The sequence below is a fragment of the Globicephala melas genome, chromosome 16, assembly GCF_963455315.2.
Source record: "Globicephala melas chromosome 16, mGloMel1.2, whole genome shotgun sequence".
In the NCBI taxonomy this organism is placed as follows: Eukaryota; Metazoa; Chordata; class Mammalia; order Artiodactyla; family Delphinidae; genus Globicephala; species Globicephala melas.
Window position 1 is genome coordinate 26655856 of NC_083329.1, and position 23330 is coordinate 26679185.

At 39.9% G+C, this 23330-nt stretch overlaps 1 protein-coding gene across 9 annotated transcripts in view; it reads right to left on the minus strand.

The window, feature by feature from the left end:
- BTRC (beta-transducin repeat containing E3 ubiquitin protein ligase) overlaps window positions 1–23330 on the minus strand; it is a 187801-nt gene that overhangs the window by 17041 nt on the left and 147430 nt on the right. For all 9 annotated transcript variants that reach the window (XM_030865387.2, XM_030865386.2, XM_030865385.2 and 6 more), the window contains 5 exons: window positions 11501–11732; window positions 8014–8200; window positions 2955–3051; window positions 2164–2301; window positions 1574–1692 (listed from right to left, as the gene is read on the minus strand). In XM_030865387.2, the coding sequence (XP_030721247.1) occupies window positions 1574–1692; window positions 2164–2301; window positions 2955–3051; window positions 8014–8200; window positions 11501–11732 (773 nt within the window). The remainder of the gene's footprint in view (window positions 1–1573; window positions 1693–2163; window positions 2302–2954; window positions 3052–8013; window positions 8201–11500; window positions 11733–23330) is intronic.

Genomic DNA, 23330 nt, shown 5'->3' on the forward strand with positions numbered 1-23330 from the left:
TCTGGGCTAGTTTCAGGGGGCTGGAATGAGGTTGCAGCGACCATCACCAGAGAATTGGCCACAGACTTCAAGATTATCATATACCTTCTAACGTTCAATCTGTTACATTTTAAACTGGGAATCTGATTAATAATAACTACAGCACTGGTGGTCCCACAGACAGCCCTCAGGTCCTAGACTGACATAGGCCAAGAAGCTTCCCTAACAGACTCACTTAGTACTATGGATTTGAGTTTAATGATGCTGGACCTTTTCACCACATAGATCAAGGCCTAAAATTATCTAGACTCTAAATGTAAGGCCCCATTTCTGTGCTTTAAATGAGTGTAGGGATCAAGAACAGCCATCCCAATATCAATATGGGCTTCACAGCAGAGTGTGTGACCCTTGGATAGCTTGAGAATTTTTTGTGAAGGTATATTTTACTTTGATCACTCTATTTTTGTATATTTACTTTGTTTTTTACAACACATTTTATTTCTTTTTTCAGTTTAACCCTCTTTTAGAAAATCATTTTTTCCCTTGTCCTATAAATGATGTTAGCCTTTACAATCTTTCAGCTTCCTTGAGGCACTCCACAAGCACCAATAAATGTTAAATGTTGATAACTCTAAGAACAGAATTTGCTGTGCCTTTAAGTCAAAAGACAAGAAACAGGAATGGCCTTTTCTATTCACAGAGGATAACTTGGAATGGTAAACATTTAGCTTCAGAGAATCTAACAATGCAGTTAACTGCTTTTTTCCCTATTTTTTTAAAGTGACTTTTGATGCATTGTGTTTGCTAAATCCTTTAGCTCAAGGCAAAATTCCTAACAGAGGTTTCTAGTAGTGCTGCTAGTACCCAGAACTCAAGCTACAGTGGACTCCAGCAGCATAATGGCTGTGTCATCAAATCACTAATGCCTCTGGAAATTGAAGGTCCCTCCCTGAGTGAAGCTTGCAATTAAAAACTGCAGGGACAGCAGGGGAGGGGTTGACAAAGAGAGAGCTTTGCTCACCTGTACACATTTTAAAGGAGATACGCATGCCTGCACTACAGTTATAACCACTTGAAAGGAAGGCTTCATTCCATTCATGTCATTCCCCCATGAGGTGGCTTTTGTAAGAAATGCAAGGTATACCAAGTTTCTGTAATAGATGGTTCCCCCAAATCAAAATAGAATATGTAGTTTCTTTTTTGTAATTAAATTTTTTTTTTATTTTTAAATATTTATTTATTTATTTAGGCTGTGCCTGGTCTTAGTTGCGGCACGTGGGATCTAGTTCCCTGACCAGGGATAGAACCAAGGCCGCCTGGATTGGCACTGCAAACAAAGTCTTAACCACTGCACCACAAGGGAAGTCCCTGTAGTTTCTTAAATGTACAAAAATGTAAACTTACCGTAACCATTCCTAAATCAAGTTTTCTAGTTTTAGACTGACACAATGATGGGGAGAGCTGGTGGTTTATTCTTTTTTGGTTATGAAGTTTCTTAACTGTGTTCATGCAAATACATACAAAATTACTATCTAAGACAGAACAGAGTGAATCTGATATTTCAGAGTTCAAAAGATCATTTGAAATTTTCTACCTGACTGTGGAATCCGATGATCCAGTTATGATCACCCTCTCGTCATACTGGAGACACAGGACAGAACCTGTGTGGCCTGTGAGAATTCGCTTGCATTCCAATGTGCTTTTATCCCAGATCTAGGATGGCAAACAAGATCCTTTTGATCATTATGATAATGGGGTGCTGCAGAGACTTGCTGGCTCTATTATGTGTTTGATTCCCCAAAAGAATCAAAGCCCGGAGTAGTGTGGAATGCATTCTTTCCTATGCGTATAGCTAAGCACCAATATATATGTGGCTTCAGTACTAATGCAGACTTTATCCTTTTCATTAAGGAACAGCGGTAGCCTATAATTATGTGAAGGCCAAAAGAGTAATAGCCCATTCAGTGCACTTCAAGAAGAGAATTTAACCCTAGCCCTATCCACTTGCATGCATTTCTGGAGGGAAGCAGGCATTTTTCCTTTAAGGAAATTTTGGCTTTTGGACTGGAAACAATCTAAAACTCTTACTTTCTGGAAATACTGCTTAGAGTTTATGCTTGATTGCTTTATACTGTGGTCGTCCTCACCCCTTCTGCTAACTTCCCATAACTGAAGAGACCTCACCTTGATTGTGTTATCTCGAAGGCCGCTTACTATCTTCTGATCATCATACTGTAAACAATAAACTCCTTTGCTTGTTTCACTTCGGCAGTGGATTCTCTGTAAGCTATGTCTTCCACATCTCCAATTAGATTCTATTGTCTGAGAAGAAGGAATGGTAAAGAAGCAATAATTAGGAGAGGACTAGAACTAAGCTCTTATCTGACTTTCATGGTAACCAATGACAAATGCTCAATGCTTTACTCTACTGGATATATAAAACTTAAGGCATTTTTTTTAAAAAGCCACTATTTAACGCTGTAAAACATTTTTCCATGTGCAAAGTAATTAAAGATTTATTTTCTAGAACTCTCCTGTATATAACTCGTTGAACTAAATAATAAACCTGCTGGAAAGAAGAGACTGTTCACCAACAGAGGGCAAGCTATGAACCACATGAGGTTACCTACTCAGTGCTCATTTTTCATTTGTGGTGGCCATTTCTACCAGTGAACTTCCACAGAGGCTCAATTCAGAAGATATTTGAATAATGGCTTATAAGTGCAACTTTAGCAGTTTCACTGCTGTTATCGTATTCTCTCATCTATTTATCTATCAGTAAACAGTTTTTAAAAGCTTAAAAGTTTTTTTGCCTGGGAATTTACTATATTTTACCTATCCTACTCACTTGTAAAGAAACTGATTTTTAACCCACACAATAAACCCTAATGGGTTTGCTGTAGCAATGCTGTTACTGAAGAATGTTGATGATTCTCTAGTATTTGGCAAATACCCAAATATACATAGATTCTTACCTCAATATCTTGTATGATTTTAGGATAAAGTGCTCTATAAAAAGAGTTGGGAGGAGCATTCCCATCAGGAGGTTTGTTTTTGAATAAATACTGTCCCCTAAAAAACAACAAATATTTCCCAATAAAAATCATAATATTATACATTTACAAGGAACTTCCTATTTCTTCAAAGTGTTTTCACAGTTACCATTCCATATAATCTCCATAACTAGCCTGGAGAGGTGTGAAGTTAAGCTCAATTTCAAGAGTCCATGTCAAGGAGGAACTTTCTGGGCTCAAAGGAACTCTGCCAACATTGATTTGCTTTTGGGTAAAACATGATGATTTCTAGTATAGAACATCAGAGTGTCAGGCCTTCAGGAATATTATGTCAATAGACAAATGGAATGCACACATTCAGAATTCATCTACTGACAATCAGACCACTGTACAGACAGATTCATTGGCCTTATCTTTTGAAAATTTTGTTTGTGATAATAACTACCACCTTTGAACTAGGCACATGCCCCAAAGACTTTTTTTCCACTGAGTAAAGCTGTGCCAGTGTCAGTGGAGCCTAGCATTGTGGGCAGCAGGAATGGCTCTGTCACAGAGATCACTTTTTCTAGTCTCCAGTTATATGGGGTAAGGTGTGTTGGCGGCTCAGGCACCCAGGCTGCTGGTGATCAGTGTAGCTATGCTTTAAAAGGAGCAATTTCGACAGAAAACAAAGGGACCACAGGAGTGTCCAGCAGCAATTATGAAAGCAGATTAAAAAAAGAAATGCCTAAGAGCACTGTGCTGTCCAGTCTAAGGCACAAAATTGACTTTCACAGGTGTGTTCCTGGCTATGTACATACATACATGGATTTTATTGCCTTTCCTTGATTCCAGTGAGCAACATTTGTTAGCACCTCCTTCCTTATGACAGAACATCTCTGGAATACTCATATCCCAAGCTAGATCTTTGCTACAAAAAAAAATCAGTAAATGGCAATCACTTCCTGCTGGGTAAAAAATTTAATTCCTCATCCTGAAGTTAAGAACCCACCAAACACGGTGTGCAAGCTAGTAAACCCCACTATGGGTGTACTAATTGCTGTTCTCATTGGCACTGTGCCTTGCAAAGTGGAGATAGGCAGAAATGCCTCTGAGTGTAATCCTGGCACCAGAGAAATCATGTTTTCTCTGGGCCAGTCATCCACTCCTCCCTCTATAGCTCCATTACAAAATAATTAATTGTTCAGTGTCTCTAGAAGCACTTCTCTCCTGCCCTCTTCCTATTATACACCTTGAAAATTAGTTGAGAAAATTTCCTATCAGGAAGGTAGCTGGCTCTGACTTCTGTGTTGATACAAAAAGGGTAATCTGCAACAGAGAAGCTAAAACAATAGTTTTTTTTTTTTAAAGGGACTAATAGGAACAAAAAACATGATATATCAACATAAAGAAAAGGGCAAACAAGACACATTATGAAATAATTTGGGCTTCAAGATACACTTCTCTGAACAATATTATTCTATAAACATATTGCAGGCAAACAGATTTTGAATGAAGAGGTTCTAATCTGGTTAATAGGGAATTTCTCTGGCGGTCCAGTGGTTAGGACCCGGCACTTCCACTGCTGGGGGCCCGAGTTCAACCCCTAGTGGGGGAACTAAGATCACGCAAGCTGCACAGCTCAGCAAAAAAAAAAAAAAAAAATCTGGTCAATAATTACAATTTAATAGTTTCAACGTCAACATCCTTTAATGAGGTAAGAATCACTATATTCATTTGGCAGATGAAGAAATCAAATGTCAGGGAGGTTAAGCAACTTGCCCAAGGTCACACAGCTAGTGAGGAGACCTGGGATTTGAATCTAAGTCTGACTTCAGAGGCCACACTCTTAATTACTTTATATCTCTGGTGGGTTTTTTGGTTTGTTTTTTAAATTTTTACTTATTTATTTATTTTTGGCTGCATTGGGTCTTCGCTGCTGTGCGCGAGCTTTCTCTAGTTGCAGCGAGTGGGGGCTAACTCTTTGTTGCAGTGTGTGGGCTTCTCGTTGTGGTGGTTTCTCTAGTTGCAGAGCACAGGCTCTAGGCGTGCAGGCTTCAGTAGTTGTGGCACGTGGGCTCAGTAGTTGTGGCTTGCAGGCTTAGCTGCTCCACAGCATTGGGATCTTCCCGGACCAGGGCTCGAACCCACAACCCCTGCATTGGCAGGCGGATTCTTAACCACTGCGCCACCAGGGAAGCCCTAACTACTTTATTGTCTCTCAATGCCCACCATTTCTCGGAGATTCCTGTCCTCCTTTTAATCTCTGGCAATCGTATACAGGCACCCCAGGATTTTCTTCATATGCAGTGAAACTACACCCTAAGGAAAAAGAAATCATACAAACCTCTGATCTCATTTTCTACCCCACTGTATTTATCACACCTTGCTAAAGTATTTGAGTTTCTTTGAATCAAAGGTGCTACAAAAAAGGGTGGCTAAGTGTTGAAAACTGGTTTCTCAGTCTATATTTATTTTGTAAGTCAAAACCTTTTATGATGGAAGCTCTTTGACAACAGGGACCACTTCTATTGAAATGCCTAGTACTTCTGAGAGTGTGAGGACATGATAAATGCTAAATATTAAATTCAGAATGTTATCATAAAATGTGATCTGCTGATTAAGAAAATGGACTTTTCCCAAGTGGTCTTTTATTATAATTTTAAGAGTTACCATTACTGAGCAGAGAGAATATTCAGTATTATTCAAGAGAGAAAATAAGAGTTCATGTCCTAGGGGCAGAGTGTCAAATTCATCTAGATATAAAATACAACAGTAGAGTGGAAATTAAACCCAAAGCTTTTTTAGAAAACTGTATTTATTTATTTTTGGTTGGAAGAAATGGAAGAAACTTTCAAAGACAGTATTTGGGGAAAGGTAGTATAACAGACTTTATTGACAAAGGAAGCTTGGTTAAGACAACCTGCAAGAAAAAAATGAAAAAGTGATCATAGATTAATTTTTTTTTTTTAAGTGGAGAAGGACAACTAACACAGGAAGAAAGGCAACATGTAAAAATAAGCAGCCACAGAATGTGAAGGGGATACTGGAGGCGATCTTCATGGGGTGAACAAATATTTGAAATTTCATGGGTCTGTATCAAGCTGATAAATATGGCCAAAGACAAAGGAATACAGTCAGAACTCTGAAGGATCCTCAAAAGAGCAGGAATGGGTTTCTGTGGTTGAAGAGAGAGAGGGAAAAGTGATAATTGGTGCTGAATCCTGAATTATTTCTCAGCTATACCTTCACACACCCTTTTAAAAGGCCAAAAAGCCGTCTGGTTCAATGATCTTACTTGGTTTTTTCTTCTGTGTAACTAACATAATAGATCTTTAGTGCCAACCCTAAACAAAACTGTGGAGCCTACATTTATCTTTGGCATTTTCACACGTAATGTGTCAAGACCTGTCCATCTACTTCTTGTTCTCCCTGCCTTCAAAAAAAGAGACTTTGTAAAGTCTCAAGGTGTGATAAAGGCTTATTGTCATTTACAGTCCAAATGGGAACAAAGTACATTTTAACAGGGAACAAAACCTTTATAGCTATGGGAATAAGTCTCTACAACTGAAATTTCAGGTCAGGACTTATTTGGAGGGGAGTTTCTTTTCATTTTTTTTTTCTTCCCCTGAGGGGTGGAGGAATATTCCTAGCTGCCCTAAAATTTTCCCACGTAAGCAAATGCCTCCTCTATTTCTAAGGCGCATCCTGGCATGCTTAGCAAAATGATGGACTTCGAATGCCATACAACTATATACATTTTTGTTTTTTTATACAATATAAAGAGTTTATTTCCAAATTATGAAATAAGTTATGAAAGGTAAGATTTCTAGTTTTCTATATAGTGAAATAAGTGAGAATAAAGAAAACATATTTGGGAAGGAGAAATAATAACTTTCACTTATGCAACTTTTACATAGCCCCAAACTGCCTGGCGTTTGCTTCCTAATTTAATTGAATTTGGGAGAAATTTTAAAGTCTTCCTAATAGCCAGAATGACAGAAATCTCTTGAAGCACTTGGTATAATGTTTAGAGGTCATTATGTTTATTATTCTTTAATGAATTTCAAAGATGCAAAAAAAGTAAGGGAGCTGACTATATTTTTATGAAAATTGCTAAGAAAAGCTGATCCTCCATTCTTAACTGTTCTGTATCTCTTTATGATCCACGATAAACAATTCATAAAATTAATTGCTCAGGATATCACTGAGCATACATATGCCTGCTGGTGCATATCTCTCAACTAAAACATTTAATATGTCACCTTTATTTTATTTATGAAATATTCACACCCAACTTTCTTATAGTGACATTATAGAGACATCCTCCGAGAGAAAATTATATATAGAAGACATCTTCCAGAAGTTCTAATGAAATGGTACCATTACATTAAGAGAACAACAAAATTGGTGACTATCTCTTGGGCTGCTAACTATATAATGCCTTAAGGGATTCAGGATTAAGCAGTAAAATCTTGAGAAAATATAAGAGTCTTAAAAAGAAACAATGATTTATACTAAATTCCAATCTTCCCTCTTTCTGATGGCTTGAGTTCTTATTCTAGTTGGGCATAAAAATAATTTTGATTACAAAGGTGATAAAACACCACAGGCAAGGGCTGAAGGCAAGAAATCTGAAAAAGAAAATAATTATTTGTTCTGGATTATTTTAGGGGAAAGCTAGATCTGATGGCTTCTGTGTGATTCAAAGCCATCTACTTGCCTTATAAATTGCCCATCAGCCCTTTTTCAGGATACCAATCTCTGCCCAGAGAACAGAACGCTTCAAATAGAATGGCTGGCCAGTTTTTTATGATTTTTTGCAAAGCAGTATTAACACATTATTATGTCACTTATGAGTGACTGGTCAGAAGAAAAACTGTCAAGTACACGAACAACTATTTAACATTTTTTGCTATAAAACAGCAAAATCACTGTATCAAAAGATAAGTGGTCTCATGGCTCCCAATAATACTGTATTCCAGAGACTGAAAGGCCAGGTCCTGAAGCTCTGTAACAGTAAAAACGTTAAAAGCCTCACCACCCTCTTCGTTCTGCCAGGCCTCTCCACAGAGAATCTGTCCTGACCATTCTCTCGATGAGCTTCTTCCATAACATGCCATCAGATGTCACTCGGTACCATTCCTTGCACACAAGTTCAGCAGCACACAGTGATTTGGCATCCAGGTATGACAGAATGTTCTCAGCGATGTGATCTAAACCCCGAGCTTTCGGTGGGGGGAGGAGGCAAAGAAAAAGAACATAGATAGTGGTGAATGATTTTTTACAAAAGGTCCTTTAAATCAGAACAGCATTTATTCTGCTATGAAGGCACATTACTGTCCCTAGTGTGGTCCAGTTTCTTTTTCAAACAGACTGGGGTAAAATGAGTGTCAATAATTTTTCTATAAGGTACAGAAATGAACAGTATTTTCCATCTTCCTTTAGATAAGGAAGTGAAAACTAACAACCAGCAAACCCCCCAAGACATTAAAAATAAAAAGGATTCCAGGAAACAATTCACATCTATCTATATGGATTTCGGCACTAGGGGATGTTCTATGGATGGCATCTCAAACTCTGTGGTTCAGACCCCCCACACCCCAATTCTCTATATTAGGTCCATTTCTCATTCTGTTTCTATTACTGCTGCAGTTCCTAAGCTGTTCAGTAAAAGAAATATCCTTTAAATGTACTGAGGAAGAGGCACTAAGTCAGAATGTTCTGGATTATAGAATTCTGGGCATGCAGAAAGGAGAGAAGAAGGAAATACAGATTGGTATAGAAACATTCCAAGAGGAATGACCGAGAGGTATGTTTAAGTTCGAGTTTAATTCTAGATGTTTAAAAAATATATTCGAGAACAGTTGCTGCTATAAAGCCTAAATGACAGTTGGCCAAAAAAGGGGGAAAAAAAATCCCAGACCAATAGATAACTTATAATTTCAGAGACTATTTTTGTAGGATATACAGAGAAAAACAGTGGAAGTAGATCTTGGACTGTGTTAACTGGGTGGGCTTCTCAATTACAATTCTCTACTACCCAAATCTGTACTGGGGCCTCAGAGGAACAAATCCTGTAAAATAGGATATTCGCACTAACTTTTGGCTGCTGATCTAACTCACAAGTGAGACAAAAACATTCAAAGTTATTTCTCTTTACAGGTTACATATCAGAGGTTTGCTAAAGACTTAAATAGTGCAGAAAGATTCCTTCATACTCTGATTCCCTTAGGCACAAACTTAACAAACAGGAGAGAGAATACCACATTTCATTTTGTGTCTTTCCCCTGAATCATACAAAGACACATTTGGATGCCATTAGCAAAAATCCAAATGTGCTTAAACGTTATTTTAATTATAAAAATTGTATGGATATCAGTCACATTTTTCAGCAGATTTGGAAAAGAAAGCATTAAATGGATCTTGTTTGGCTGGCATCACATGTTCATATTTAAGCACAAGCAGATGGAGGCATTCATCACCTAATTCTTATTAAAGAAACATGACTATAAGCCAATTAAAGATATAATAATTAGTTCATCATACAAAACACAGTAATGGCACAATTTCTGCATCTTTATATTGAAACTTTCTACACCATCAGAAGTTCCCAAAATGCATTCCCGTTTTTAATGGCTGGCATGAAATTGCTCCTGATCTTTCACTATGTCCCTATAATAAGTCTTTGGAAGTAATTTCACCTAACACTCCAAACAAACCCATTACATTAATGGATTACAGGCATTTTTTGAAGTAGTCTGGTTTACTAAATGTAGCCAGATGGTGTAGGTTCATAAGTTAAAGCGGCCATAAAGCATTAGACTGATGATTTAGTGTCTTATGAAGTGGTCAGCAGATATACATCAGAGATTGTTATTAGGCAAAGGACACACAAGTCTAATCATCTCCTGTTCAATTCTTAGTGGTATATGCTTGAGATTGTAACATGTCTCAGTGATTGGGAAGAGCACAGTAATGAGGTACACACAGATTGTTCGCACAAAGAAAACTGTTTGCCTATGGCTAAAATAAAATCCAATGAGTGAAGAAGGGGCAGAAATCTATTCTACTTAACAAAAGATATAGGAACAATTTCAGCTTGAAAATGGTTATTTCTAAGATATAAATAGGCATTTCTTTTATTTTAAAGGGCAATTTAAATTCCAATTTTGGAAAAACAAATTTTTAAAAAGATATAATTGGCAAAGGTTAAGCAGAGTGGTAACATGCAGTTTGGGGGGAAGGTATAAGTTGGTATATTTTTCTTAGAGGATAGTTTGGCATATGTATTAGAAGCCTTAAAATATGTTCATAATTCATTAATATAGAAATCCCACTTCTGGTATTTTTTTCCCTAGGATGCCCAAAAGATGAATAAGAATGTCCACCACAACACAGTTTATAATGCAAAAAACATTTTAAACTACCTAAATGTTCAATAAAGCGTTTAAATAATGTGTGCTTCAATCACCGTAATACAAATACTATAAAAAATTATTTTTTAAAAGAACCAACACTTAGAAAAACACATTAAGAGAATACAGTAAGAAAAAAATGTTACAAACACTTATGAGGGAAATATACACACCTAGGAAAAATATTAATAGCATATTAGTAGTTCTCTCTGAATGGTAGGGTTCTGGTAAATTTTATTTTTATATTTTAAACTGTTTTGAATTTTCTAAATTTCCCATAAGTGCTATAATCAGGAAACAACTGAAAAAAAATAAAAACAAGATAAGCTATTTTAGAGATTCACTCACTTCTGTACTATTTTTCTTTTAAAATAAGCTATTAACACAGGTGAGAAACTTGTATTTTCCTGAGACAGCATTTCCCCCAAATACTGATGCCTACATAGTATCCTAGATCACCATCAAGCATTCAGTGAAACAAATGCTTGAGCATTTGAAACACAGCACTCTCCAAAGTATTTTAAGTCTGTGTGTGTATATGTGTGTCTGTGTGTGTCTGTACAAATATATATATTTTTTAAAATATATAGTTTATAATAGCTATTTAGTTCCTGAGCAGTGAGATTGTAAACCCTGGCATTTACATATTTAATATCACAACAAGGCTCCTGAGATACCCTTTCTAAAATATTCAATTAAAAATGTTTCTTATTCATTCCTATAATGTAAATATTCGGTTGATAAATTCATATAGAAATCCAAATTCAAATACATTAGTTAATATACCTTAAAACTAAGACACATTATAAAAGACACATCTCAAACCAGACAACACCTCAGAAAAGATTTTATTTAAACCTACGTGTGAGTAAAAATAGGGTGAATAGAGACAGGGAGAAGAGAGGGGAAAGAGGAGTCTATTATTTACAGAGTTTGATTTTTTGTATTTATATCCCAAGAAGGTACAATTTAAATGCTCAGTTTGTAAAAATCAAGCCAACAAAGATTTTTTTTTAAATAGAGAGATAATAGAGTTGTAGATTTAGTATGATTACCATTGTAACATATCTTCCAGGCAAATTAATGGCTTACAAACATCTGTAGACATACCTGGCAGAGCAGTTATGAAATCCCTCTGCAACATAGGTTTAAGATACGAGTTTATGTGCCCATGTTGGTAATGACACATTTGGGATATAAGATGTTCCACAAATTCCACTTGATCGGACTCTGACCACTGCTCAAAATATTTGACACACAGTTCCTTTTCCTTCTCATAGCTTGCCGAGAGCTTCCGTTGCTTGGGCACAATCATACTGGAAGTGCCATTGGCAAGTTTTGTCTGTAGAAGAGGTGAATTGAAAGAAACATATAAGTACTGACAATAAGAGAAATTATATAATTTTCCAGTCTGGCATGCTATGTTATGTATGTCTATATGATGGAGCTCACTCTGTTACTCTATTAGTAATTGGATGTTTGCAAACAGCAGTTATATGGAAAAAGCCACAGAAATACCACAGCAAGTTGGTAAATCAGGAATGCTGCTGGATGACAAGGTATCCATTTCCAAAAGTTCGTAGGAAAGCATTATTTGGAGATATATAGATGAAAAACGATGAAAGCATGTTATTACTAGCAAGCAAAAAAGCTAATTTGCTTTTTCTTGTATACACCAGTTACTGGGCATTTATACAATTACTTACTCACAACTTTTTTTTTTTTTTTTTTTTGCGGTATGCGGGCCTCTCACCGCTGTGGCCTCTCCCGTCGCGGAGCACAGGCTCCAGACACGCAGGCCCAGCGGCCATGGCTCACGGGCCCAGCCACTCCGCGGCATGTGGGATCCTCCCAGAACGGGGCACGAACCCGCGTCCCCTGCATCTGCAGGCGGACTCCCAACCACTGCGCCACCAGGGAAGCCCACAGCTTATTTTTTAATAGTCAAGTAAGAAATCCTCCAAGCAAAGAAAAGCCAATGAATAATTTGAGACCCTGGTACCTTTGGAGATAAAGCTTAAATAACATCAATGCTCAATATACCCTCTTCCTCCCCCCAACCACCCCAAAATCCTATCTCTGCTGTCATCAAAATTATATGCCATAAAGTCTTCTATATTAATTGATTCATTCAATAAATATTAATTGAGCATCTATAATGTGCCAAACACTGTCCTAGATGCTAGGAATACAGCACTGAACAAAAATAATACAGTCTCTACCATCAGTAACTTACATTTTAGAAGGTACAGCAAGCTAAAAACATTACCATACAAACAGAAAATATAATGTAGATAGTATTTTGAAGAAAAATAAAGCAGGATAAAGGGATAGAAAAATTAATATATGCTATTGTGACGGGCAAAAATCTAAGATGGTCCCCCAAGAAATTCTTGACCCCATCTCTCTCAGTTATTCAAACAAACATGTAGGTACTGCCGTGACTTAATTAAGGTCCCAAATCAGGACCATGAGATAGGGAGATTACTCCAGTGGGTGTGATCTAATGACATGAGCCCTTTAAAAGCAGAGAGTTTCCTCCAATTGGTGGCAGAAGAGAAGGGGATCACCTGACTAGGAATTCAGTCATCCTTAGGAGCTGAGAGCAGCTCCCAGCAGACAGCCAGTAAGGAAATGGGGACCTCAATCCTACAAAGGCAAGGAGCTGAATTTGCCAACAACAATAACAACAATGAGCTGAGAAGAAGATTTTTCCCCAGATGAGAACTCAGCCCACCCGACACCTTGATTTCAGCCTTGTGATACTTTGAGCAGAGGACCCAGTCATGCTATATCAGACTTCTGACCTAGACATCAGTGAGCTAATGAATGGGTGTTATATTAACTTGCTAAGTTTGTAGTAATTTGTTATGTAGCAATTAATAAACAACCTAACAATTATTTAAGTCTAAGGGGTCAGAGACAGTTTCCCTAAAGATATGACATTTGAACTGACACATGAAGAAGATGAGGAAACTAGACATTTTGTTACACGGGGGAAGAATGGTCCAGGCAATGGGCATTTTGAGAGCAAAGGTCCTGGGTGGTAGTCTAAATGGCATGTTCAAGGAACAACAGGAGGGCCCAGGGTGGCTAGAACCAAGTGAGCAAAGCAAGAAGAAATACAGTTGAAGAAGTAGTCCAAGCCAGATGATCCAGGTCATTTGGGTGGTAGTAGCTATCTCCAAAGATGGCCCCAAACAATTCCATCCCTTCCTGAACATGAATTCTGTTCCTCCCATCAAGAAGTAGTTTGTCCTAGCCTTTGAATCTGGCCTTTGACTAACAGAATGTGGAGAAAGTGACATTCTGGGACTTCTGAGTCCAGGCAACTTCTGCTCACTCCATCTTAGAACCTTGAGCCACCATGTAAGAAATTCAGAGTACCCTGCTGGAGAGGGAAGTCTGGAGGATGAGAAGCTATGCAGAGAGAGGTCACATGGAGAAGCACATAGCCTGAGCATGACAATCTGAGACCTTATAAAGGATCACTGCTATGTGGAGAATAGGCTGCAGAGGACATGAATGGAAATTAGGAGACTAATTAACAGATTACTTCACAGTAGTCCATGGAAGAGACAACAATCTTTTGGACTAGTAAGGTAGCTACATGCGTGGTGAGAAATAATTGGGATTCAACATACACTCTGAAGGCAGAGCCAACTGAATTAGCTGATAGGCTGAATACGAGGTATGAGGGGGAAAAAGGAGACAATGACCATACTCAAGTCTGAAGCTGGGGAACACTAGGGTAAGATTCAGAAATTAACTGAACTTTTTGCTACTCTAAAAGTTGATTTTCTTTAGAGGATAACCACAACGTGGTAGGTACAACTAGGTACTTGTACTTTTTTTTTTGTTGGCTGCATCAGGTCTTCGTTGCGGCACACAGGATCTTTCGTTGCAGCGTGCAGGTTTCTCTCTAGTTGTGGAGCATGGGTTTCTCTCTAGTTGTGGCACGTGGGATCAGTAGTTGCAGCATGTGAGCTTAGTTGCCCCGTGGCATGTGGGATCTTAGTTCCCCAACCAGGGATTGAACCCGTGTCCCCTGCACTGTACTTTTCAAAGTAACTTGATGGATCTTTGGCATATTTGACTGAGGCAAACCCAGTGGGGCAAGGAGACCCATGCTACTGTGGAGTTCATACCTGCCTAGACATATTGAATGTGCCATAAAACTGTATCAGATTTGGATAATCAACTTCTGCTATTAAAGGCACAGACTTGCCTTAATTTCTAAAGGTTAACTCCTACCTGTAGGCCTCTTTACAAATGATTCCAGATACACAGCTGAAAGTATATTTCCAAGAATGGCATTAGCCATTCTTTTTATTTTTTTTAAAAAAATTTTATTTATTTTTGGCTGCGTTGGGTCTTCACTGTTGCGCACGGGCTTTTCTCTAGTTGTGGCGAGCGGGGGCTACTCTTTGTTGTGGTGCACCGGCTTCTCATTGTGCTGGCTTCTCTTGTTGCGGAACACAGGCTCTAGGTGCAAGGGCTTCAGTAGTTGTGGTATGCGGGCTCAGTAGCTATGGCTTGCAGGCTCTAGAGCGCAGGCTCGGTAGTTGCGGTGCACAGGCTTAGTTGCTCCGCGGCATGTGGGATCTTCCTGGACCAGGGATTGAACCATTGTCCCCTGCATTGGCGCACTGGCAGGCAGATTCTTAACCACTGCACCACCAGGGAAATCCCAAGCCATTCTGTTGACATAGAAGGAGTGGACACCATAAACAGCAAACCTTGGTGTACACAGAGTTGGATGTTTTTTAGCATAAATGCCATGGTTGTCTATAAGACCAAAAATGATTAATAAGAACCTTGTTGGACACGGGCCTTGGGGGGACTTCCGGGCTGTTTTATGCAGGTTATTTGTTTGTATCTCAGAAAATGAAAACTTGTGAAATATGGAGTAAGATTTTGAGAGCTAATAAATAGGTGGGTTTAGAAGCTTGACCAAACGCCACTTCTGATCCCAACATCCAAAACCTCTAACTCCATCATCTCTTATATATTTGTCTTTTATCTTTTAAAAGGTGGAAACGGACTGGAGTTGGATGCCACCGGAGTACTGTATTCTGGCTAAAGACCAGAAACGCCAGTAACAGAAAACAATAATCAGCAAAGTAATGAAATTATTCTGTTTATACTTTAAATGAACCAGATGTTTCTATAAAAATGGAATCAGTGGCTATCAGACCATTAACAGATAAAAATGCCTAAGGATTTCACATATTGATTATCCCACTGCAGGAGCTAAAGTTCAGTCAAGACTTTGTCATACTTTCAATGATTCAGTCATAAATGGGACCTAAAACACTGTATATTAGAAATGAAGTATAACCTGAGAGTTCATGTGTTTGCCAACTGTCTGCTGGTACTACATTCTAGTCACCACCCCTCAAAACAGAGTATTTCCTTGTAGGTAGAAAGACATACACCTCAGATCCATCATCACTTTACATGAGTACTCTTAATCACTACACCATACCGCACTCTTTTAAGAGCGTTGGCCCTACAGTAGAAAGACCTGGTTTTAAATTTTAACTCCTCAATTTAGCAGCTGTGTGACATGGAATAAACAACTTGATTTTTTTTTTGAGTCTCTGTTCCCCTTGTCTGTAAAATGGGGCTAATAATAGAATCTATTATACTGGGTTTTTGTGAAGATCAAATAAAATAATCTAAGAAAAGCCATGCTTAACTGGTTCACCACCTGGCATACAGTAAAGTGCTCAGTAAATCAACAGTCAATGAATTTATGACACTGCTGGAGCTAGGCCTTCTCTCTCTCTTTAAATATATCCTTCGTTCTCATTATGTAATATATTTTTTCTATTTTAATTTTCATTGAAGTATAATATACGTAAAAGTACATAATCTTTTTTTTTTTGCCTCTCGGACCAGGGCACGAACCCGTGTCCCCTGCATCGGCAGGCGGACTCACAACCACCGCGCCACCAGGGAAGCCCTCTTTGCTAGTATTTTGTTGAGGATTTTTGCATCTGTGTTCGTCAGTGATATTGGCCTGTAGTTTTCTTTCTTTGTGACATGTTTGTCTGGTTTTGGTATCAGGGTGATGGTGGCCTCGTAGAATGAGTTTGGGAGTGTTCCTCACTCTGCTATATTTTGGAAGAGTTTGAGAAGGATAGGTGTTAGCTCTTCTCTAAATGTTTGATAGAATTTGCCCGTGAAGCCATCTGGTCCTGGGCTTTTGTTTGTTGGAAGATTTTTTTTTTTTTTTTTTTTTTTATCATTTATAAGTTTTATTATTTTCCAAATCTTATTCAATAACAAGTACTACTTTTCAAATCAGAAAAAAAATTAGTAAGCATGAGGAAACCAACCACCTGATGACAAACTTAAATAGTCACTAATTTCACCAATAGATTTGGGTAATTTCAAATTTCCTTGCTAACACAAATTTTGGAATAAGTCACCTTATGTGTATTACTGAATATGTTCATAACAACCAGAGCCAGAAGTGGGATTTGTCATTTGTTAAATTCAGGCAGCTCACCAAGCAGCCCAGACTTAAACATGAGAACAAATGAATTGCGCACCATAGCTTTGTACTCACATCTCAAATGACTGACTACCTTAGGTACATCTTACCTTCTTTCCACATCCACTTTAGCCATTGAATCTCTCCCTGAGATTAAGAAAAGATTTATGATGAAAAAGATAGCTCTTACCATCGGGAAACTCTTCCTCCCCTAGAAATGCCAACCCTTTGCTCCTTGCAAAGATATGCTCTGTACCAGCATTTTATTTTGGACCCCACCTTATCCTAAAACAATGGAGCATCTTGGCTGAGCAGCCCACAGAGGATTCCATCTGCTGCTGGCCAGACAGAAGCTGGGGATTAGGAGTAAACACTGGGAGCCCCAAGCGGATCAGCCAGTGTGTCCCTGCCCCTCCCCTAAGCTTTATGCTTCCTCCCGTGGAGCCTTCTGTACCTTCCAAAGCCCTCAATGAATGGGCTAGAAAAAGGTTCTTTTCTTCCCTTGGCACTTTACTGCCATGCATGTTTCCCTGCTAGCATGGGCTACTCCATTAAGCCTCCTGCCTGTCAAAATTACTAGACTCAAAGTAGGCACCAGGCTGTATATCTTCATTGCCTCAAACTCCAGAGGACACGTCAAGCCCTCCAAGTCCAATCCACTCCATCAGTACCACAGGGGAGTGGAATGTCTGCTGGTACAAAATGCCCCACATCCCCTCCTTGCAAGCATCCCCAGTCTCCGCAAGGGAGTCTCTCAGGGTCCCTTCACTTGACTTCATGGGGAGCAAAAAGTCTTTCACCTCAAGCAAGTACATCCTACAGGCCAAGATTCCAAAGATTATGCCTTCCTTTCTATCTCTATAATTATATAGACCTGGGGGCTTAGAGTTGAGGGTTCCACGACCAGTTTTGTTATTGTAGGTCTTTTCCTTCTTTTGTGTTTCTTGCCTAGAGAAGTTCCTTTAGCAGTTGTTGTAGAGCTGGTTTGGTGGTGCTGAACTCTCTCAGCTTTTGCTTGTCTCTAAAGGTTTTAATTTCTCCATCAAATCTGAATGAGATCCTTGCTGGGTAGAGTAATCTTGGTTGCAGGTTTTTCTCCTTCAACACTTTCAATATGTCCTGCCACTCCCTTCTGGCTTGCAGAGTTTCTGCTGAAAGATCAGCTGTTAACCTTATGGGGATTCCCTTGTGTGTTATTTGTTGTTTTTCCCTTGCTGCTTTTAATATGCTTTCTTTGTATTTAATTTTTGACAGTTTGATTAATATGTGTCTTGGCGTATTTCTCCTTGGATTTATCCTGTATGGGACTCTCTGTGCTTCCTGGACTTGATTAACTATTTCCTTTCCCATATTAGGGAAGTTTTCAACTATAATCTCTTCAAATATTTTCTCAGTCCTTTTCTTTTTCTCTTCTTTCTCTGGAACCCCTATAATTCGAATGTTGGTACGTTTAATGTTGTCCCAGAGGTCTCTGAGACTGTCCTCAGTTCTTTTCATTCTTTTTTCTTTATTCTGCTCTGCAGTAGTTATTTCCACTATTTTATCTTCCAGGTCACTTATCCGTTCTTCTGCCTCAGTTATTCTGCTATTGATCCCATCTAGAGTACTTTTAATTTCATTTATTGTGTTGTTCATCGTTGCTTGTTTCATCTTTAGTTCTTCTAGGTCCTTGTTAACTGATTCTTGCATTTTGTCCATTCTTTTGTCCATTCTATCTCCAAGATTTCGGATCAACCTTACTATCATTATTCTGAATTCTTTTTCAGGTAGACTGCCTATTTCCTCTTCATTTGTTAGGTCTGATGGGTTTTTATCTTGCTCCTTCATCTGCGGTGTGTTTTTCTGTCTTTTCATTTTGCTTATCTTACTGTGGGGTCTCCTTTTTTGCAGACTGAAGGTTCGTAGTTCCTGTTGTTTTTTGTGTCTGTCCCCAGTGGCTAAGGTTGGTTCAGTGGGTTGTGTAGGCTTCCTGGTGGAGGGTACTAGTGCCTGTGTTCTGGTGGATGAGGCTAGATCTTGTCTTTCTGGTGGGCAGGTCCACGTCTGGTGGTGTGTTTTGGGGTGTCTGTAGACTTATTATGATTTTGGGCCGCCTCTCTGCTAATGGGTGGGGTTGTGTTCCTGTCTTGCTAGTTGTTTGGCATAGGATGTCCAGCACTGTAGCTTGCTGGTCGTTGAGTGAAGCTGGGTGCTGGCGTTGAGATGGAGATCTCTCGGAAATTTTTGCTGTTTGATATTATGTGCAGCTGGGAGGTCTCTTGTGGATCAGTGTCCTGAAGTTGGCTCTCCCACCTCAGAGGCACAGCACTGACTCCTGGCTGCAGCACCAAGAGCCTTTCATCCACAGGGCTCCTTAATTTGGGATGATTGGTTGTCTATTCAGGTATTCCACAGATGCAGGGTACATCAAGTTGATTGTGGAGCTTTAATCCGCTGCTTCTGAGGCTGCTGGGAGAGATTTCCCTTTCTCGTCTTTGTTCTCACAGCTCCCAGGGGCTCAGCTTTGGATTTAGCCCCGCCTGTGCGTGTAGGTCGCCGGAGGGCGTCTGTTCTTTGCTCAGACAGGACGGGGTTAAAGGAGCCGCTGATTCGGAGGCTCTGGCTCACTCAGGCCCGGGGGTAGGGAGGGGCACGGAGTGTGGGGCGGGCCTGCGGCGGCAGAGGCCGGCGAGACGTTGCGGCCTGAGGCGCGCCTGTGCGTTCTCCCGGGGGACTTGTCCCTGGATCCCGGGACCCTGGCAGTGGCGGGCTGCACAGGCTCCCCGGAAGGGCGTGTGGCTAGTGACCTGTGTTCGCACACAGGCCTCCCGGTGGCGGCAGCAGCGGCCCTAGCGTCTCATGTCTGTCTCTGGGCTCCGCACTTTTAGCCGCGGCTCGCGCCCGTCCCTGGAGCTCTCTCAAGCAGCGTTCTTAATCCCCTCTCCTCGCGCACCAGGAAACAAAGAGGGACGTAAAAGTCTCTTGCCTCTTCGGCAGTTCCAGACTTCTCCCCGGACTCTCTCCCGGCCAGCCGCGGTGCACTAACGCCCCGCAGGCTGTGTTCACGCCGCCAACCTCAGTCCTCTCCCGGCGCTCCGACAAAAGCCGGAGCCTCAGCTCCCAGTCCCGCCCGCCCCGGCGGGCGAGCAGACAAGCCTCTCGGCTGGTGAGTGCCGGTCGGCCCGATCCTCTGCGCTGGAATCTGTCCGCTTTGCCCTCCGCACCCCTGTTGCTGTGCTCTCCTCCGCGGCTCCCAAGCTCCCCCACTCCGCCTCCCGAAGTCTCCACCCGCGAAGGGGCTTCCTAGTGTGTGGACACTTTTCCTCCTTCACAGCTCTCTCCCGCTGGTGCAGGACCCGTCCCTATCCTTTTGTCTCTGTTTAGTTTTTTCTTTTGCCCTACCCAGGTACGTGGGGAGTTTCTTGCCTTTTGGGAGGTCTGAGGTCTTCTGCCAGCGTTCAGTAGGTGTTCTGTAGGAGTTGTTCCACGCGTAGATGTATTTCTGGTGTATCTGTGGGGAGGAACGTGATCTCCGCGTCTTACTCTTCCGCCATCTTCCCGGAAGACCTGTTGGAAGATTTTTAATCATAGTCTCAATTTCAGGTCTTGTGATTGGTCTGTTTATATTTTCTATTTTTTCCTGGTTCAGTCTCGGAAGGTTGTGCTTTTCTAAGAATTTGTCCAGTTCTTCCACGTTGTCCATTTTATTGGCATATAGTTGCTTGTAGTAATCTCTCATGATACTTTGTATTTCTGCAGTGTCAGTTGTTACTTCTCCTTTTTCATTTCTAATTCTATTGATTTGAGTCTTCTCCCTTTTTTTCTTGATGAGTCTGGCTAATGGCTTATCAATTCTGTTTATCTTCTCAAAGAACCAGCTTTTAGTTTTATTGATATTTGCTATTGTTCCCTTCATTTCTTTTTCATCTATTTCTGATCTGATCTTTATGATTTCTTTCCTTCTGCTAACTTGGGGTTTTTTTTGTTCTTCTTTCTCCAATTGCTTTAGGTGTAAGGTTAGGTTGTTTATTTGAGATGTTTCTTGTTTCTTGAGATAGGATTGCATTGCTATAAACTTCCCTCTTAGAAATGCTTTTGTTGCATCACATAGGTTTTGGGTCGTCGTGTTTTCATTGTCATTTGTTTCTAGGCGTTTTTTGATTTCCTCTTTGATTTCTTCAGTGATCTCTTGATTATTTAGTAGTGTATTGTTTAGCCTCCATGTGTTTGTATCTTTTACAGATTTTTTTCTTGTAATTGATATCTAGTCTCAGAGCACTGAGGTCGGAAAAGATACTTGATACAATTTCAATTTTCTTAAATTTACCAAGGCTTGATTTGTGACCCAAGATATGATCTATCCTGGAGAATGTTCCATGAGCACTTGAGAAGAAAGTGTAATCTGTTGTTTTTGGATGGAATGTCCTATAAATATCAATTAAGTCCATCTTGTTTAATGTATCATTTAAAGGTTGTGTTTCCTTATTTTCATTTTGGATGATCTGTCCACTGGTGAAAGTGGGGTGTTAATGTCCCCTACTAAGACTGTGTTACTGTCAATTTCCCCTTTAATGGCTGTTAGCATCTGCCTTATGTATTGAGGTGCTCCTATGTTGGGTGCATAAATACTTACAATTGTTATATCTTTTTCTTGGATTGATCCCTTGATCATTATGCAGTGTCCTTCTTTGTCTCCTGTAATAGTCTTTATTTTAAAATCTGTTTTGTCTGATATGAGAATTGTTACTCCATCTTTCTTTTGATTTCCATTTATATGGAATATCGTTTTCCATCCCCTCACTTTCACTCTGTATGTGTGCCTAGGTCTGAAGTGGGTGTCTTGTAGACAGCATATATACGGCTCTTGTTTTTGTATCCATTCAGCCAGTCTACGTCTTCTGGTTGGAGCATTTAATCCATTTACATTTAAGGTAGTTATCGATATGTATGTTGCTATTACCATTTTCCTTGTTTTGGGTTTGTTATTGTAGGTCTTTTCCTTCTCTTGTGTTTCCTGACTAGAGAAGTTCCTTTAGCATTTGTTGTAAAGCTGGTTTGGTGGTGCTGAATTCTCTTAGCTTTTGCTTGTCTGTAAAGGTTTTAATTTCTCCGTCGAATCTGAATGAGAGCCTTGCTGGGTAGAGTAATCTTGGTTGTAGGTTTTTCCCTTTCATCACTTTAAATATGTCCTGCCACTCCCTTCTGGCTTGCAGAGTTTCTGCTGAAAGATCAGCTGTTAACCTTATGGGGATTCCCTTGTATGTTATTTGTTGTTTTTCCCTTGCTGCTTTTAAGATTTTTTCTTTGTATTTAATTTTTGATAGTTTGATTAATATGTGTCTTGGCATGTTTCTCCTTGGATTTAACCTGTATGGGACTCTCTGTGCTTCCTGGACTTGATTATTTCCTTTCCCATATTAGGGAAGTTTTCAACTATAATCTCTTCAAATATTTTCTCATTCCCTTTTTCTCTTCTTCTTCTGGGACCCCTATAATTCGAATGTTGGTGCATTTAATGTTGTCCCAGAGGTCTCTGAGACTGTCCTCAGTTCTTTTCATTCTTTTTTCTTTATTCTGCTCTGTGGTAGTTATTTCCACTATTTTATCTTCTAGGTCACTTATCCGTTCTTCTGCCTCAGTTATTCTGCTATTGATTTCTTCTAAAGAATTTTTAATTTCATTTATTGTGTTGTTCATCTGTGTGTGTTTGCTCTTTAGTTCTTCTAGGTCCTTGTTAAACGTTTCTTGTATTTTCTCCATTCTATTTCCAAGATTTTGGATCATCTTTACTATCATTACTCTGAATTCTTTTTCAGGTAGACTGCCTATTTCCTCTTCATCTGTTTGGTCTGGTGGGTTTTTACCTTGCTCCTTCATCTGCTGTATGTTCCTCTGTCTTCTCTTTTTGCTTAACTTACTGTGTTTGGGGTCTCCTTTTCGCTGGCTGCAGGTTTGTAGTTCCCCTTGTTTTTGGTGCCTGCCGCCAGTGGCTAAGGTTGGTTCAGTGGGTTGTGTAGGCTTCCTGGTGGAGGGGACTAGTGCCTCTGTTCTGGTGGATGAGGCTGGATCTTGTCTTTCTGGTGGGCAGGACCGCCTCTGGTGGTGTGTTTTGGGGTGTCTGTGACCTTATTATGATTTTAGGCAGCCTCTCTGCTAATGGGTGGGGTTGTGTTCCTGTCTTGCTAGTTGTTTGGCATAGGGTGTCCAGCACTGTAGCTTGCTGATCATTGAGTGGAGCTGGGTCTTAGCGTTGAGATGGAGATCTCTGGGAGAGCTTTTGCCATTTGATATTACATGGAGCCGGGAGGTCTCTGGTGGACCAATGTCCTGAACTCGGCTCTCCCAACTCAGAGGCACAGACCTAACACCTGGCTGGAGCACCAAGACCCTGTCAGCCATACAGCTCAGAAGAAAAGGGAGAAAAAAAGAAAGAAAGAAAAAATAAAGTAAAATAAAATA